General features: G+C 42.5%; 1 protein-coding gene across 1 annotated transcript; it reads left to right on the top strand.

Moving 5' to 3' along the window:
• The first annotated feature begins 2,158 nt into the window (after positions 1-2,158).
• Positions 2,159-18,397, top strand: LOC135566641 (myosin heavy chain, fast skeletal muscle-like). Its single transcript, XM_065014310.1, has 26 exons — positions 2,159-2,299; positions 2,574-2,730; positions 3,435-3,462; positions 3,727-3,835; positions 3,989-4,081; positions 4,448-4,508; positions 4,672-4,770; positions 5,104-5,207; positions 5,601-5,739; positions 5,989-6,107; positions 6,257-6,406; positions 6,501-6,671; positions 8,364-8,667; positions 9,027-9,091; positions 9,185-9,272; positions 9,389-9,506; positions 9,654-9,777; positions 10,206-10,342; positions 15,581-15,836; positions 16,031-16,273; positions 16,596-16,772; positions 16,869-17,014; positions 17,194-17,284; positions 17,423-17,812; positions 17,934-18,060; positions 18,237-18,397. Exons 1-26 carry the CDS (start codon positions 2,189-2,191, stop codon positions 18,380-18,382), a joined length of 3,753 nt encoding a protein of 1,250 aa, XP_064870382.1. The 5' UTR covers positions 2,159-2,188; the 3' UTR covers positions 18,383-18,397.
• Positions 18,398-19,184: the final 787 nt, after the last annotated feature.

Below are 19,184 nucleotides of genomic sequence, written 5' to 3'. Positions count from 1 at the left end.
GTGTAATAAACGTTTGAGGCAGTTATATCGCTGTCAGCAATATGAGTGGATAAGATGATTGAAATACTGTACTGGTGATATGTGTCATAAGAATCCTACTGGACCGTTTTAGCCAACTGAAATGTGAGCCAAATAAAAGCGTCTCGAGAATCTTTTAATAGATCATACTGTAGATAAATAACACATTAGATTTAACGGTTTTATAAGCTGTTATTTAAAGCCTAAATGTGTCCGTTCAAGCTTTCAAATATTAATTTAATGTGGTTACACAGGGTGATAAATCAAATTAAGCAAAGCACGAGGTAAAGGCCAACTCCGTCACAAGCATGAGGTGAGGAGACAGTTCAGATGTGTTTACAAGCTAAACAATATAAATAACAGGTGAACATATATATAAAGTTGTTGATGAGGATTAATGCCACTAAAATGGAACTAAATCAGGTCAGATTAGATTTAATGAAAACTATTTTAGTTCTAGTGGGGCAACATGGACTCACTCCATTACAGTATATGAGGTTCAGTAGAAGTAACATTGGGATTAATTAAACTTTAGATATTATCATAATTATTAGTAATGACATCTCTAATTACGTAAAATCAGTGAAATTCAATTCAGAGACAAATATGACATTAAAAAGTCATGTCATGGGAGTGTGGTGCTCCTGGAAGTGGGAGGTGCTAGTGAGACACAGACACAGAGGTCTCTCATCCAATTCATGTCCTTTCCCAGAGTGGTCCATAATTAACTTTTGCCTGGTTGGCACTTCCAACCAGATATAAGGAGGCTGAGGCCCCAGCATCCATAAGTCAGATACCTTCTTCCTCTGTGGTAAGACCTCTCCACCTCCTTAGATTTGTTTATTTGTCTCATCTTTGTACTCAGCAACTGAGGCAGTAGCTAACTGCACTGTTTGAATTGAGTGCTGCATGTCTCTTGTAAGATTTTACATTATGCAATCAAGTGCCATTGGTTTTCTTTAAATGTGCATTACTTAAAATCTGTAACTTCCTTTTATGGACTAAAGTGGTGCTCCTCTACCTGTTTGTAAATTAAGGGAGTAGTCTAGAATGCAACTGGGTTATCAGGGGTAATTATTTCAGTAGTAAAGTGAGATGCCATTAGGAAAATGAAAGTTAGCAGTTGCACCTGTAGTTTAAATTTACATGGCTTTAATTATTTAGTTAAATGTGTTTTAGACATTCAGGGGTTAAAATGATAAGGATTTAGACTGGTGCTTTTTCACAACATTCAATTTGCTACACTCCAGTCATTACTATGAGCTCTCCTCCCCTCAGCAGCCTCCACTGCTTTAGACTTGTGCTTTTTCACAACACCTTATGTTTCACAGGGTCCTCTAAGAAGTACACATTCATCTGTAGGAGGGGAAAAAGAAGGTGAGACACAGTTTGACTCTTCACTTAAAACGTGATGAAAATATTCTGAGAGAGATACCACTCACCTAACTCTGTTGACTGGGGAGGAAGCACCACAGAGTGAATCATGTTTCTTGTTTTATCTCTTTCCTAGTTATCCGTCACCATGAGTACGGACGCTGAGATGCAAATCTACGGCAAGGCTGCCATATACCTCCGTAAGCCTGAGAGGGAAAGGATTGAGGCACAAACCGCACCCTTTGATTCAAAGAACTCCTGCTATGTGACAGACAAGGCGGAGCTGTACCTTAAGGGTCTGGTCACTGCCAGGGCCGACGGGAAGTGTACTGTAACAGTCACGAAACCTGACGGCACTAAGGATGTAAGTCTGATCTGAAAAGTAGTCAAGTTCAAGTTTGTGTAATTACTCTGTTTCATGAAAAATCATCAAAATGATCAAAAACATTTCAATAAAAAATCTTTAACAAAATATATATTATGAAGCATTTAAAAAATCAGTAATAACAGATAGATTAAACATGTATTTGTTTTTGTAAGCAGAATATAACCTTCAAACACATCATGTTTAGCTGCTATATAAAATTGTCATGGAAGGTTTGATATTTACAAGTCAAGAATCACCAGATATGTGTCAGTGGGTGATAACAAAGTAGTTGGATTAAATGTGGATATACAATTTTTTAAAGACTAAACTTTTAAAAGCATTCAGTCATGTCCAGTTTGATCTGTGTTGTAATCTAGATTTCTGACTGTTTCAGGAAGGAAAGAGTTCAAAGATGCAGACATCTATGAGATGAACCCCCCTAAGTACGACAAGATTGAGGACATGGCCATGATGACCTACCTGAATGAAGCCTCTGTGTTGTATAACCTCAAAGAGCGTTATGCAGCATGGATGATCTATGTAAGAAACCTGCACATAAATACAACCACATACATGAACATAATAAATACACACATACATGAACATAATAAATACACACATACAGTACTACACACACATGAAGATAATAAACACACACATACAGTACTACACATAAGTGAACGGTAGAAACCAAAACATATCAATACAGTAGACCCACATCAGTAAACCAAAGTACACCCACATCCTCACATAATTCCAGGTAAAAGTACATCTGACTTTAGTAATCCCCTCATTTAATTATGCTTTCATCCAGACCTACTCTGGGCTCTTCTGTGCCACGGTGAACCCCTACAAGTGGCTCCCTGTGTACGACGCAGAGGTTGTCAACGCCTACAGAGGGAAGAAGAGGATGGAGGCTCCACCCCATATCTTCTCCGTCTCTGACAACGCCTTCCAGTTCATGATGATTGGTATGATATCTCATGGATGTATGGATGGATGGTTGGATCAATCAATCACATTTATTTATAAATCCCTTTTTACATAAGCAGATGTCAGAAAGTGCTTATACAGAAACGCAGCCTAAAACCCCAAACAGCAAGCAATGCAGATGTAGAAGGAAAAGCTAGAGGGGAACCAGGCTCTGAGGGGTGGCCAGTCCTCTTCTGGCTGTGCCGGGTGGAGATTATAAGAGTATATGGCCATTAAGGCCAGATCATTCTACAAGATGTTCAAACATTCGTAGATGACCAGCAGGGTCAAATAATTATCACAATGGCTGTAGAGGGTGCAACAGGTCAGCACCTCAGGAGTAAATGTCAGTTGGCTTTTCATAGCCGAGCATTCAGAGGTTGAGACAGCAGGTGAGGTAGAGAGACAGAGAGAGAGATGGTTGGTTGGTTGGATGGCTGTCCATTAAGTGCGTATGTCTCTCAAAGTCCATTACTTTTTGATGATGGATAGATGGATGGATGCATCAATGGAAATTAAAATATGCTTCAGAGAGGTATCTACTGTTTTCTAGTCTAGGTAATAACAGTTTGATGGGAATATCTGATTTCACTACCCTTGAATGGAAAATGTTCCAAATTGAAATTCGTGATGATGCTATGAATCAAATAATGTCCCCTGAATGTTGCTTGAGTATGATAAGTAATGTGTTTTTTGGTTCCAGATAAGGAGAACCAGTCCGTCCTGATTACGTAAGTTGTTTACTAAAATGTCACTTGAGAAAGTGTTTCTATTGTAACAAGTTGGGTCACTTGGTGTGATGAAATACATGACAATATGAATGGATTAGAGCATCAGGTTATGTGTAATAATGAGTCGATGAGAAGGATTATTTGTTAAAGACTTATGTCAGAACACAGGTTAACAGTGTATTTTTCTATGCTATTTCTTAGTGAAAGACAATCTGACACTCAAACATGTAACTAAAACCCCTCTTTCTCTGTCATATAAACCAGCGGAGAATCCGGTGCAGGAAAGACTGTCAACACCAAGCGTGTCATCCAGTACTTTGCCACCATTGCAGTGTCTGGGGCCAAGAAGGAAGCAGAACCAGGCAAAATGCAGGTAAGTTATTCTTATGTTTGCCTTTTTAACACATTTCAGTTCGGTTGACTGTGTAAACTGTTTTTCCAGTGGTGAATCCTGTTTCAAGCTATTGAGAAAAACAAACTTTACGATGTTACCAGTTTTTGAGCAACTTATGTTTGTCTCAACCAGGGGTCTCTTGAGGATCAGATCATTGCAGCTAACCCTCTGCTGGAGTCTTACGGTAATGCCAAGACAGTGAGGAACGACAACTCGTCTCGCTTTGTAAGTATGAAGGGCATACTGTGGAAGTTCCTTATATTGGAAACATGTAATTCAGTAGTCCCCATTCGTTATTCAGATTTACAATTTTATTTTGATCACTGATTTGTTGCTGAAAATTCAAACTTGTAATGTATTCGAGGTTCTAAAATTGTAATTTCCATCTTTAAAATGTAATCATAATTCACATTTCCTGTTGCTGCAGGATTATTTTCCTGCCGTAGCAAACTGGATCCTATATCAAGATCCTATATCTGTATCAAAAGATCCAACATCTGTCCAACAAACTGTAACGTTTAAAGGGGTCTATCAAAGTAATATGTTAGATTAATTTGTTGGCCTATTTCTAACCCCCATGCTCTACTACAGGGTAAATTCATCAGGATTCACTTCCAAGCTGGTAAACTGGCTAAAGCTGACATTGAAACCTGTGAGTTAATTTTGATTGTTTCTCAATACTTTCCTAAATGCACACATCATTTTTTGGGAAGATCATTAAATTTAAATGTATCTTATGTTCTCTCTCTTGTTCTCTCGATTTCGCTCTCCTTTTTCTCTCTCTCTTTGTGTCATTCACTCTCTCTCGCTCTCAGACCTGCTGGAGAAGTCCAGAGTCTCCTTCCAGCTGCCCGATGAGAGAGGCTACCACATCTTCTTCCAGATGATGACAGGCCACAAACCTGAGCTAGTTGGTACGACAAAGTAGAGGTTCATGGGAAATTATTCCCACCCCCATCTATGGAATACATAAAAAAATATTCATAATACACACTAATAATACTATTACAATGAGTACATCCAAGGTAACAAGGCATCTAGACATGGGACTGGTCTTTGGGAAATCTATCAAGTAATACACTGTGATGCACTAGTCCACAAGTCTCCGTCTCCTCTTTTGATGCTATTCATTATATACTACATGTATCATTGAGTCCATCTATTGAGTAAAGAAGGGATAGATAATGTAAAGTAGGAGAGCAATCTCTAAGAGATTTAACTGACAAGCTGTTCTCCGTTGTCCACAGAATTGGCGCTTCTCACCACCAACCCCTACGACTTCCCCATGTGCAGTCAGGGTCAGATTACTGTGGCCAGCATCAACGACAATGAAGAGCTGGATGCCACAGATGTGAGTCAAACAAAGGGTTAACCAAACTCTAGATATGGAATGGATAGGACCACCATACACACTGAATGTACTGTGAAATTCCAACTTGGTGGCAGCTGGGAATGTTCATGTGTTTTTGTTTGATTCTAAATGCTGTGTGTTAGTTAGGCATGTGCCTCAAGGAACTCTTCATGCCTTCCACAAGAGAGCACCACTAAGTGCCCTGTGGAACTGTGGAAAACAAATGTTGTGCTGCCATCTACTAATGTGTTTGCCAAGCGTAATCATGTGGAACAGAGAAGCCAGTCAAATCTATCCATCCCATTTGTTCTGCAGTGAGCAGCACAGAACTGTAGTGTAACTGAGCAAACTACAGTTCAGTTCATCTCTGTTGTACTTCCTCTTTAATGCCAGGATGCCATTACCATCCTGGGCTTCACTAATGAAGAGAAGGTTGGCATCTACAAGCTGACAGGAGCTGTATTGCACCATGGAAACTTGAAATTCAAGCAGAAGCAGCGTGAGGAGCAGGCCGAGCCAGACGGCACAGAGGGTGAGTCCCACTCATAGATATACAATATGTAGAGCATTAGTCCTATTCTCAGTCCCCAACATAGAAATAGAACACCTAAGACAGACAGTGCCACATGAACGTCAAGCAGGAGAACAAATTCCAACCTCCAAAATGTAGGTGAATCAAAACCTAACCTACAAAGAAGTTAACAAAACTATTTAGTCAGTGTGAAATCAGAAACAAGTGATCTTGTGTCCCTGAGTCTGTTGTTGTTGGTTCTCTCTCCAGTGGCTGATAAAATCGCCTACCTGCTGGGCCTGAACTCAGCTGAGATGTTGAAGGCTCTGTGCTACCCCAGAGTGAAGGTCGGCAACGAGTATGTGACCAAGGGACAGACTGTGCCTCAGGTAAGGCGGCCAAACAAATCTACCATTTTCTGAGCACAGGAATTCTTTTGGGGACGAGTGCATTGCTTTTGTTTTTCCCAAGCTTGTATCACCTTATCACTAGACATGGTCAATATCTCATGTATTCATTTGAGGTATTATCATTGCAGGTTAATAACTCAGTCAGTGCTCTGGCCAAGTCCATCTATGAGAGGATGTTCTTGTGGATGGTCATCCGTATCAATGAGATGTTGGACACCAAGAATCCAAGGCAGTTCTATATCGGTGTGCTTGACATTGCCGGGTTTGAGATCTTTGATGTGAGTATGAGACCAGAACAAGACAATTAGTTGTGATTGAGATGGATTACAGTCTTGTATGATGAAATGATCCCTTTTAAAATTCCATCAACAGTATAACAGCATGGAGCAGCTGTGCATCAACTTCACCAATGAGAAACTGCAACAGTTTTTCAACCACACCATGTTTGTCCTGGAGCAAGAGGAGTACAAGAAGGAGGGAATCATCTGGGCCTTCATTGACTTCGGCATGGACTTGGCTGCCTGCATTGAGCTTATTGAGAAGGTAAGATGTCTGTGAGGATTATAATGGACCGTAACAGTAAAGCTCATATGGAGCGCTGTGTGAGATATTATCACAGTGGTAGAACATATGCAGTATTAAAATCACTGGGGCTGCCAATCGAGTCAAAAAAATCCATAATACAACCTGTGTTGTGATAATTACGTTGTTTGCTCTGTAACCTGTTAGTTTAAATGCTTTGACACCAAGATATGGGGCAGCAGGTAGCCTAGTGGTTAGAGCGTTGGACTAGTAACAGAAAGGTTGCAAGATCAAATCCCTGAGCTGACTAGGTAAAAATCTGTCGTTCTGCCCCTGAACAAGGCAGTTAACCCACTGTTCCTAGGACGTCATTGAAAATAAGAATTTGTTCTTAACTGACTTGCCTAGTTAAATAAGGGTAAAATAAAAAAAATATACAGGCCTAAGGCCGAGACAATAAGACACAGTGGCAGAATAAATTCAACAACACCTTTGCTTCATCACAAAACCGGAGAGCAACATCTGTCCAGTGGAGTCCATAATGAATGTAACAAACAGTTACATGACCTACAACATGGTCAGTCAAGTACATTTTTCTGCCATTTTCGGACCACTAAACATCTATTGACTTAGAACCACGGAGAGTTACTGCAATTTACAAAGATACCAGGAGCTGCCTCCCTCCACTATTCCAGCACCATTTCAATTTCAACATTTCAACATCATCAAATCACCTATGCTTAGTCTACAGTGAAAACGAAATGATTCCAAAAACTATTTTAGTCCAATCAACATAAGCTAAATGTGTTTGTTAATGTTACTAATGTGTGTGTTTGTGTGAGTAAGTAGAAAAACATGTTGACTCACCCTACTTGCAGAGAAACGCCAATACCATCCTCCTCTCTTTCATGTTGCAGAAACTTAAAAGCTTAAAAAAATTGTTCTAAGCTACCTGGCTAAAACGCTTGCTTGCTATTCTAACTTCCTTTCCTGGGCAACGATTAGCTAGTAAACATCTAGCTACACATTGAACTTCCATACTCTCAGGCCAAAAGCACAATGTATTCATTTTATAGTTGGATCAGAATTGGTGTTACAATTATTGGCCAGTACGGAGAATTAAGTAAAACTACTATCCTCCAGGGGACTATCCTCCAGGGGACAACAACACAATGAGATGCAACAATTGAAGTTTTTCTTTCTGTCAATGACATTTGGCTTGATTTGGTGTGAAGCCAAATCCAAACTGGCTTCACTTAACACGTTTTTTGGTGCACCAGGACCATTCACAGATTTGCTCACTCAGTTTAGCTCAACTCTGATTCGCTGTAATTGTACACAAAAAAAATATCAAGGGAGGCCAAATGATCACTGGCTTCTCTTGCATTCAATGATACAATACCATACTATTTTTGACCAGACAGCATCAGATAGAAGGGCTACACATACAGAGACAGAGGGGTGCCGTTTTGCTCACTCTGATGCTTTACCTGGAGAGATACATTCAGCCTCTTGCTAAGCGAGACAAAAGATACATTATATTATGTCCATTTTTTGGGGGAAGCCTCACTTCCCTTGGCACCCATTAATATATGCCACTAACTGTTGAGAACTCAATATGTTTCCTATTATGTGTCCTTAAGTTATTATAATCCTATAATAGCATATTTACTAAATGTAAATATCACTAATTTGAAATCTCTTTTCGTAAAGCCATTGGGCATCTTCTCCATCCTTGAAGAGGAGTGCATGTTCCCCAAGTCTTCAGACACCACCTTCAAGGACAAGCTGTACGCCCAGCATCTTGGCAAAACAAATGCGTTTGAGAAGCCCAAGCCTGCCAAAGGCAAGGCAGAGGCCCACTTCTCCCTGGTGCACTACGCCGGAACTGTGGACTACAACATCACTGGGTGGCTGGAGAAGAACAAGGACCCCCTGAACGACTCAGTTTGTCAGCTGTACCAGAAGTCCGCAGTCAAAATTCTGGCTGCCCTGTATCCCCCTCCCCCTCCTGAGGGTAAGACTGGCATCACGTCACAATATTTAACTAAATACTAGTTACAACTCAGACCCAAATGTTCTTTAAAGCCTTTCAATGTATTACAATTTCTCAGGGTTTATCACTGGGTTGATTTACTAATACACTTGGTTAATTTAATCATACAATAGGTGTTAATCTACACAATCTCATTGGCAGCATTTGCCTCTAGATAAGTGTGAAGTTAACCAGAGATTCTCTGGTTTATAATTAGTGTGTTTGCTGAAGACAAGACCACTCTAGATTTCTTACATACTTTTTTTTATTATTCTATTTATTCCACCCGCTCTAGGAAATTTACTTTTCTAGTTATCTTTTACTTTTCCCCATTTTAACAGATAAAGCCAAGAAAGGAGGCAAGAAGAAGGGTGGTTCCATGCAGACTGTGTCCTCCCAGTTCAGGGTGAGCTTTTGAAATGTGTAGATTCAGTCCTTTAAAAGGTGCATTGATTATCAAAAATGATATCTGTGAAAATGGTTTGTAACCCTCTTACAGGAGAACTTACATAAGCTGATGACCAACTTGAGGAGCACTCATCCTCACTTTGTGCGCTGCCTGATCCCCAACGAGTCAAAGACTCCAGGTACAAGAAATATTGAGTTAAATATGTCATCTTATCAGTACAGTATCAGTAACCTTAACAACCCCAATCTATAACCTGTTTATGAGTATTAAAAGAGACTTGTTTTGTTTTACCAGGTCTGATGGAGAACTTCCTGGTTATCCACCAACTCAGGTGTAATGGTGTACTAGAGGGTATCAGGATCTGCAGAAAGGGATTCCCCAGCAGAATCATCTATGCTGACTTCAAACAGAGGTACATACGTGCAAGCACACACACACGCACACACACCACATACAATATCTGCTCCAAGGGTTTTCCCAGCATCAGAATAGGCTTACCTTTTACGAAATATAACCGACATATTACAACTTGACATGTTAAAAATGTCTTCTCATTCAGGTACAAAGTACTGAATGCCAGTGTCATCCCTGAGGGCCAGTTCATGGACAACAAGAAGGCTTCTGAGAAGCTGCTTGGGTCCATTGATGTGAATCATGAGGATTACAAGTTTGGACACACCAAGGTCAGTCAAAAACCCCCAGTAAAAGCTGACGACAAAACACAACTGGAATAATAATTTAAACCCGTACCATATAATATCTCTCCAGGTGATCTATCCATCCTTTTGTTCTTTCTTCTTCATTTAACTAATGGAAAAGGTGGAAAAACATTGTTCTGTTAATTCATCACAAGTATAGAAGAGAAACTAAACTCATCATCATGTGCATTGTGTTAGAGTGGTATGGCTGCAGTTATCTGTATCTGTGTACATTATTAATCTACAACTGTACAATAACTAACAACTTAGAAACAACCTCTCCCATGGTTTGTTTGTAACCATAGCAAAGTTAATGTTGTTTAAATCAATCTAGTGGTGTTGTTCCCCTCTTTCCATTCAATCCGTTCTGTCACCATCTGTGGTTCCATTGACCATGTTAACCTGTGTCTCAGGTGTTCTTCAAAGCCGGTCTGCTGGGTGTCCTGGAGGAGATGAGAGATGAGAAGCTGGCCACTCTGGTCGGCATGGTCCAGGCTCTCAGCCGTGGATTCCTCATGAGGAGAGAGTTCACCAAGATGATGGAGAGGAGGTGAGGAATAGTAGACGTCTTGGCAAAGCTTTCTGTCAACCACCTGTATCTAATGCATTATCATTACCATCATTACCATCATCATCATCATCATTATCATCATCTCTTTTTTTTTTTTGCCCGAGATGGCATAGCAGTTCAGACGTCTTTTGTCCTTGTCTTGTCGTGTCGTGTATATATATATATTTACAACTTTTTTCACATACATTTTATTTTTATTTTCCATCAACTCATCTTCAATACACTCTCCTGCAACCTGCCTCACCAATTGATATGTATAAATACGTATTATTTACCTCAAATCTGCAATCCTCCAAGAAGCTAGCCAGAAACTCCAAGAAGCTAGCCAGAAGCTAGCCAGGAGCTAGCCAGAAGCTAGCCAGGAGCTAGCCAGAAGCTAATCAGAAGCTAGTTAGCTTCTTTACTGGCAACTCGTTAGTATTCAGCTAACCATGGTTTGTGGTCATCAGCTATCCTTTAACTCGAAAATCTATCGCCAGTTTTGTACGGCGCAGCGCGGCTCGGAACGGAACATACCGGACCGATTTTTCTCTCCATGTCCCTGGATTTCAACTGCTCTCTGGACATTCACTCCCGGATCTCACAGCTAGCTGGCTGCTATCCGTGTGTCTATCTGCTTTCGTCGATTCCGGAGCAAACATCAATTACTCCGGAGCTAGCCAGCTCCGTCAATCACTCCTGAGCTCCGTCAATCACTCCTGGGCTGCAGTCACCTATCCGGACCCGTTTTACTGCCTACGCGAGCCCCACCGGCCTTCACAACTGGACTGCCGACGTTATCTACCCGAAGGAGATCCGGCTGGCTCCTCCGTCGCGACGTTACCTGAACGCCCATCTGCGGCCTGCTAACCGTTAGCTGTCTTACCGGCTGCTCTCAGAATAGACAATCGGACAATTTATTTATTTTTATTATTATTATGTTTCTTCTTGGGCCTCTATAACTATATCTATTGTTTTTATTTTTTTGTTGTTGTGTGATTTGGACTAATCCCCTCTACAACACGGAACTCCACTAATCTACTGACGGAACGCAAGAGGTGGCTAACAACAGACCTCCATCCTATGCTAGCTTGCTACCGATGTCCTGGCTAGCTGTCTAAATCGCCGTGACACCCAAACCAACCTCTCCACTCCCTGGACCCTTTTGATCACTCGACTAAGGATGCCTCTCCTTAATGTCAATATGTCTTGTCCATTGCTGTTCTGGTTAGTGTTTATTGGCCTATTTCACTGTAGAGCCTCTAGTCCTGCTCACTATACCTTATCCAACTTATTAGTTCCACCACCCACACATGCAATGACATCTCCTGGTGTCAATGATGTTTCTAGAGACAATATCTCTCTCTTCATCACTCAATACCTAGGTTTACCTCCACTGTATTCACATCCTACCATACCTTTGTCTGTACATTATACCTTGATGCTATTTTATCGCCCCCAGAAACCTCCTTTTACTCTCTGTTCCAGACGTTCTAGACGACCAATTCTTATTGCTTTTAGCCGTACCCTTATTCTTCTCCTCCTATGTTCCTCTGGCGATGTAGAGGTGAATCCAGGCCCTGCAGTGCCTAGCTCCACTCCTATTCCCCAGGCGCTCTCTTTTGATGACTTGGTTTCATGCATGTTAACATTAGAATCCTCCTCCCTAAGTTTGTTCTTTTCACTGCTTTAGCACACTCTGCCAACCCGGATGTTCTAGCTGTGTCTGAATCCTGGCTTAGGAAGACCACCAAAAATTCAGAAATTTTAATTCCAAACTACAACATTTTCAGACAAGATAGAACTGCCAAAGGGGGCGGTGTTGCAATCTACTGCAAAGATAGCCTGCAGAGTTCTGTCCTACTATCCAGGTCTGTACCCAAACAATTTGAACTTCTACTTTTAAAAATCCACCTCTCTAAAAACAAGTCTCTCACCGTTGCCGCCTGCTATAGACCACCCTCTGCCCCCAGCTGTGCTCTGGACACCATATGTGAACTGATTGCCCCCATCTATCTTCAGAGCTCGTGCTGCTAGGCGACCTAAACTGGAACATGCTTAACACCCCAGCCATCCTACAATCTAAACTTGATGCCCTCAATCTCACACAAATTATCAATGAACCTACCAGGTACCCCCCAAAGCCTTAAACACGGGCACCCTCATAGATATCATCCTAACCAACTTCCCCTCTAAATACACCTCTGCTGTCTTCAACCAAGATCTCAGCGATCACTGCCTCATTGCCTGCATCCGTAATGGGTCAGCGGTCAAACCTCCACTCATCACTGTAAAACGCTCCTGAAACACTTCAGCGAGCAGGCCTTTCTAATCGACCTGGCCGGGTGTCCTGGAAGGATATTGATCTCATCCCGTCAGTAGAGGATGCCTGGATATTTTTTTAAATGCCTTCCTAACAATCTTAAATAAACATGCCCCATTCAAGAAAATTAGAACCAGGAACAGATATAGCCCTTGGTTCTCCCCAGACCTGACTGCCCTTAACCAACACAAAAACATCCTATGGCGTTCTGCATTAGCATCGAACAGCCCCGTGATATGCAGCTGTTCAGGAAGCTAGAAACCATTATACACAGGCAGTTAGAAAAGCCAAGGCTAGCTTTTTCAAGCAGAAATTTGCTTCCTGCAACACTAACTCTAAAAAGTTCTGGGACACTGTAAAGTCCATGGAGAATAAGAACACCTCCTCCCAGCTGCCCACTGCACTGAAGATAGGAAACACTGTCACCACTGATAAATCCACCATAATTGAAAATTTCAATAAGCATTTTTCTACGGCTGACCATGCTTTCCACCTGGCAACTCCTACCCCGGTCAACAGCACTGCACCCCAACAGCAACTCGCCCAAGCCTTCCCATTTCTCCTTCTCCCAAATCCATTCAGCTGAAGTTCTGAAAGAGCTGAAAAATCTGGACCCCTACAAATCAGCCGGGCTAGACAATCTGGACCCTTTCTTTCTAAAATGATCTGCCGAAATTGTTGCCACCCCTATTACTAGCCTGTTCAACCTCTCTTTCGTGTCATCTGAGATTCCCAAAGATTGGAAAGCAGCTGCGGTCATCCCCCTCTTCAAAGGGGGGGACACTCTTGACCCAAACTGCTACAGACCTATATCTATCCTACCATGCCTTTCTAAGGTCTTCGAAAGCCAAGTCAACAAACAGATTACCAACCATTTCGAATCTCACCATACCTTCTCTGCTATGCAATCTGGTTTCAGAGCTGGTCATGGGTGCACCTCAGCCACGCTCAAGGTCCTAAACGATATCTTAACCGCCATCGATAAGAAACATTACTGTGCAGCCGTATTCATTGATCTGGCCAAGGCTTTCGACTCTGTCAACCACCACATCCTCATCGGCAGACTCGATAGCCTTGGTTTCTCAAATGATTGCCTCGCCTGGTTCACCAACTACTTCTCTGATAGAGTTCAGTGTGTCAAATCGGAGGGTCTGCTGTCCGGACCTCTGGCAGTCTCTATGGGGGTGCCACAGGGTTCAATTCTTGGACCGATTCTCTTCTCTGTATACATCAATGAGGTCGCTCTTGCTGCTGGTGAGTCTCTGATCCACCTCTACGCAGACGACACCATTCTGTATACTTCCGGCCCTTCTTTGGACACTGTGTTAACAACCCTCCAGGCAAGCTTCAATGCCATACAACTCTCCTTCCGTGGCCTCCAATTGCTCTTAAATACAAGTAAAACTAAATGCATGCTCTTCAACCGATCGCTACCCAACATCACTACTCTGGACGGCTCTGACTTAGAATACGTGGACAACTACAAATACTTAGGTGTCTGGTTAGACTGTAAACTCTCCTTCCAGACCCATATCAAACATCTCCAATCCAAAGTTAAATCTAGAATTGGCTTCCTATTTCGCAACAAAGCATCCTTCACTCATGCTGCCAAACATACCCTTGTAAAATTGACCATCCTACCAATCCTCGACTTTGGCGATGTCATTTACAAAATAGCCTCCAATACCCTACTCAACAAATTGGATGCAGTCTATCACAGTGCAATCCGTTTTGTCACCAAAGCCCCATATACTACCCACCATTGCGACCTGTACGCTCTCGTTGGCTGGCCCTTGCTTCATACTCACGCCAAACCCACTGGCTCCATGTCATCTACAAGACCCTGCTAGGTAAAGTCCCCCTTATCTCAGCTCGCTGGTCACCATAGCATCTCCCACCTGTAGCACACGCTCCAGCAGGTATATCTCTCTAGTCACCCCAAAACCACCTTTCTTTGGCCGCCTCTCCTTCCAGTTCTCTGCTGCCAATGACTGAACGAACTACAAAAATCTCTTAAATTGGAAACACTTATCTCCCTCACTAGCTTTAAGCACCAACTGTCAGAGCATCTTACAGATTACTGCACCTGTACATAGCCCACCTATAATTTAGCCCAAACAACTACCTCTTTCCCAACTGTATTTAATTAATTTATTTATTTTGCTCCTTTGCACCCCATTATTTTTATTTCTACTTTGCACATTCTTCCATTGCAAAACTACCATTCCAGTGTTTTACTTGCTATATTGTATTTACTTTGCCACCATGGCCTTTTTTGCCTTTACCTCCCTTCTCACCTAATTTGCTCACATTGTATATAGACTTGTTTTTTTTATTGTATTATTGACTGTATGTTTGTTTTACTCCATGTGTAACTCTGTGTCGTTGTATGTGTCGAACTGCTTTGCTTTATCTTGGCCAGGTCGCAATTGTAAATGAGAACTTGTTCTCAACTTGCTTACCTGGTTAAATAAAGGTGAAATAAATAAATAAAAATAAAAAATTACATACTGTATATGCTGTGAGTTGTTCAGAATGAGAAAGTACATCTTATAATGGTCTACTAAAGCTTTTGAGTTCATTCATTTAGTCCAGAAATGGATGTAGCAACTAAGGATTCTAGCTTAATAGCTGCAGTTTGAGACTTGGCTGTTCAATTGTCATTTAAATGTGTGGTATTTACCCATTCATACTTGGAAGAATATAAAATGTCTCATGAGCTTAGCATGCGCGACCTGTCAGATCTTGCACCTAGAGCACTGTCTATGAATTTAAGAGGGGTTACATTTCCCTAGCCCCATTCCTCAACTGTAAACAAACAGTGGCAGGTGGTTCTGTTTTGTTGTTCATCTAATCCCAGAATGTAGCTTTAAGCATGTCACTCACCATGTCACTCTGTCCTTTCTGTCAATCAGAGAATCAGTTTACGCCATCCAGTACAACATCCGCTCATTCATGAATGTCAAAACCTGGCCATGGATGAAGTTGTACTTCAAGATCAAGCCCCTGCTGCAGAGCGCTGAGACTGAGAAGGAGCTGGCCAACATGAAGGAGAACTATGAGAAGATGACAGCAGACCTGGCCAAGGCTCTGTCCACGAAGAAGCAAATGGAGGAGAAGCTGGTGGCCCTGACGCAGGAGAAGAACGACCTGGCGCTCCAAGTCGCATCTGTGAGTGAAAAAACAACAATCATCACAGGCAAATTTACATACACATGAATACAAATCCATATGAACACACATTTGTATTGCCAATGTTATATATCTCATGAATTTCTATTGATTTGCTCTGACCTCTGAGTAAAATGTATATTTTAATACACAAAGTGAGGCCTCTGATTTGTTTACTCCTGTTCTGAAACCAGGAAGGAGATAGTCTGAATGATGCTGAGGAAAGGTGTGAGGGGCTCATCAAGAGCAAGATCCAGCTGGAGGCCAAACTCAAAGAGACGACCGAGAGGCTGGAGGATGAGGAGGAGATCAATGCTGAGTTGACTGCCAAGAAGAGGAAGCTGGAGGATGAGTGCTCTGAGCTGAAGAAGGACATTGATGACCTGGAGCTCACCCTGGCCAAAGTGGAGAAGGAGAAGCACGCCACTGAAAACAAGGTCTTGTGTCTTACCATAGACAGTCTAACCAAACAATAATCAACTCAAAATATAGCTTTACAGAAATGTAATTCACGTTGTACAATAGTAGAATTTCAGTTGTGGGGTACTCCCAGCATTCATTGCATGTTCTGCTCCCCCTCATTTATGACTTCCATTCAGTACACTGGCATGGTGAACACTGACATCTAGTGTTGAATATATAGTACAGTAATTGTTGATGCAGTGCGAATCTAAATTAAATTAATGCAATATATAACAAACTAACTCTCCCCTTTATGGTTGAGTGACCAAAGACTAATTTTGATGTTGCCGTTTTCAGGTTAAAAACCTGACAGAGGAGATGGCGTCTATGGATGAGAGTGTTGCCAAGCTGACCAAGGAGAAGAAAGCCCTCCAAGAGGCCCACCAGCAGACACTGGATGACCTGCAGGCAGAGGAGGACAAAGTCAACACTCTGACCAAGGCCAAGACCAAGCTGGAACAGCAAGTGGACGACGTGAGTGGAGTTTGACATTTTGGCCAATATAATATGTAAGATTAAATTATCTTCAGTTGTTTAGATTTTAATAATATATGTGTTTTTATCTTCTAGCTTGAGGGTTCTCTGGAGCAAGAGAAGAAGCTCCGTATGGACCTTGAGAGATCCAAGAGAAAGCTGGAGGGAGATCTGAAACTGGCCCAGGAGTCCATAATGGACCTGGAGAATGACAAGCAGCAAGCTGATGAGAAAATCAAAAAGTAAACACAAACAAATGAGAACAGTATTAGCTGCTATAACGGTTGTTTTTGGCCAATTCTTGTAATTATGAATTAGCATTTACATGTGATTCTTAAAAGCAAAGTGAATGGTATGATACTCTGCCTTTACACTATCAAACCAAAACCAACTCTGCAATCAACGTGTTTGTGTCTCGTAGGAAGGAGTTTGAGACCACCCAGCTCCTCAGCAAGGTTGAGGATGAGCAGTCTCTGGGAGCTCAGCTGCAGAAGAAGATCAAGGAACTCCAGGTACAGTACAGGATATAAGCTCCAGTACAGAAAAGCACAGACTTGAATCATTTCCTGAAAACTATTATTATTTTGTGGAGTTAAATTGTTTCAACTGTATTGTAGTGTTCATCCCCCTGCTCCTGTCCCCTGTTCTAGGCCCGTATTGAGGAGCTGGAGGAGGAAATTGAGGCTGAGCGTGCTGCCAGGGCTAAGGTTGAGAAGCAGAGGGCCGATCTCTCCAGGGAACTTGAGGAGATCAGCGAGAGGCTGGAGGAGGCCGGAGGCGCCACTGCTGCTCAGATTGAGATGAACAAGAAGCGTGAGGCTGAGTTCCAGAAGCTGCGTCGTGATCTTGAAGAGTCCACCCTGCAGCATGAGGCCACAGCCGCCGCTCTGCGCAAGAAGCAGGCCGATAGTGTGGCTGAGCTCGGGGAGCAGATCGACAACCTGCAGCGCGTCAAGCAGAAGCTGGAGAAGGAGAAGAGCGAATACAAGATGGAGATTGATGACCTCTCTAGCAACATGGAGGCCGTCGCCAAGGCTAAGGTGAGTAGTGATGTTTTGGTCAAGCAGTGTTGAGGAGGGTCAACTACATCACCATTCAAGTGACATGAAGTTGACAGGAGTCACATATATAAAGTAATGATGGTACATGTTTCACTTACAGGGCAATCTGGAGAAGATGTGCCGTACTCTTGAGGACCAGCTGAGTGAGCTCAAGACTAAGAATGATGAGAATGTTCGCCAGGTCAACGACATCAGCGGACAGAGGGCCAGACTCCTGACAGAAAATGGTACCATCAACAATGAACAACAAGCCAATGCTTTCCTTCAGTAGAACACAACATGTATTAGGGGCTATATCTACATAGTTTCTACTGTACTATTCACCACCTAACATTGCCCTTTGATACCTCAGAATCTTAGAAAACAATGATCCTATTAACAAGATGTCCCTCTGTCCCTGCAGGTGAGTTTGGCCGCCAGCTGGAGGAGAAGGAAGCCCTGGTGTCTCAGCTGACCAGAGGAAAACAGGCCTTCACCCAGCAGGTGGAGGAGCTGAAGAGGGCGATTGAGGAGGAGGTCAAGGTAAGGGACCCAAAATGGAGAGTTTAGAGCCGTATCTTTACATAGACGGTGACTACACCACCCTCAGACTCTTCTACTGTCTCTCCACCCTCAGAGACTTCTACTGTCTCTCCACCCTCAGACACTCCTACTGTCTCTCAATGCTCAGAGACTCCTCTTGTCTCTCAACGCTCAGAGACTCCTACTGTCTCTCAACGCTCAGAGACTCCTACTGTCTCTCCACCGCCATGTTTAGTTTTGCCCAAACTAGATTGAGGCACAGACACGGTCTCAATGGGGATAGCTGATCTGACTACACTGACTGTGCTCGTGGCAGACTCTACAAAGCTGACAGGCTGGCTAACAGCCTGCTGCCTGGCCTGCACCCTATCTCATTGTGGAGCTAGAGCCTTGTCTACTTACATAGATACGATGAGAGCACCCCTCCAGCTAGGATGATCCTGCTTGTGGGTGAGTCCCAGAAAGAGGGCCAATTATCTACAAATTCTATCTTTTGGGAGGGGCAGAGAACAGTTTTCAACCAGTGATTGAGTTGTGAGACTCTGCTGTAGAGCTCATCACTCCCCCTAACTGGGAGGGGGCCAGAGACAATTATTCGATGCAGATACATCTTTCTAGCTGATTTACTGATTTAAGCTATGTTGCGCTTGGTGACCTCTGATTGTTTCATCCTAACATCGTTGGTGCTGACGTGGATAACAATATCCCTATACTCTCTACACTCTCCAGTTTTAGCCTTAGCCAGCAACATCTTCAGATTAGCCTTTATGTTGGTAGCCCTGCCCCCTGGTAAACAGTGTATGATCGCTGGATGATTATATTTAAGTCT

The sequence above is a fragment of the Oncorhynchus nerka genome, unplaced genomic scaffold (assembly GCF_034236695.1).
Source record: "Oncorhynchus nerka isolate Pitt River unplaced genomic scaffold, Oner_Uvic_2.0 unplaced_scaffold_3882, whole genome shotgun sequence".
Taxonomy (NCBI): domain Eukaryota; kingdom Metazoa; phylum Chordata; class Actinopteri; order Salmoniformes; family Salmonidae; genus Oncorhynchus; species Oncorhynchus nerka.
This window is presented reverse-complemented; position numbering and strand designations above follow the sequence as displayed.

Excerpts from the sequence above, each read along its gene's own strand:
- LOC135566641 (XM_065014310.1), top strand. The coding sequence starts at position 2,189 with ATGAACCCCCCTAAGTACGACAAGATTGAGGACATGGCCATGATGACC. Across the intron at positions 4,509-4,671 it reads TAAAGCTGACATTGAAACCT|ACCTGCTGGAGAAGTCCAGA; the intron begins GTGAGTTAATTT and ends TCTCGCTCTCAG. Across the intron at positions 9,273-9,388 it reads CAACGAGTCAAAGACTCCAG|GTCTGATGGAGAACTTCCTG; the intron begins GTACAAGAAATA and ends TTGTTTTACCAG.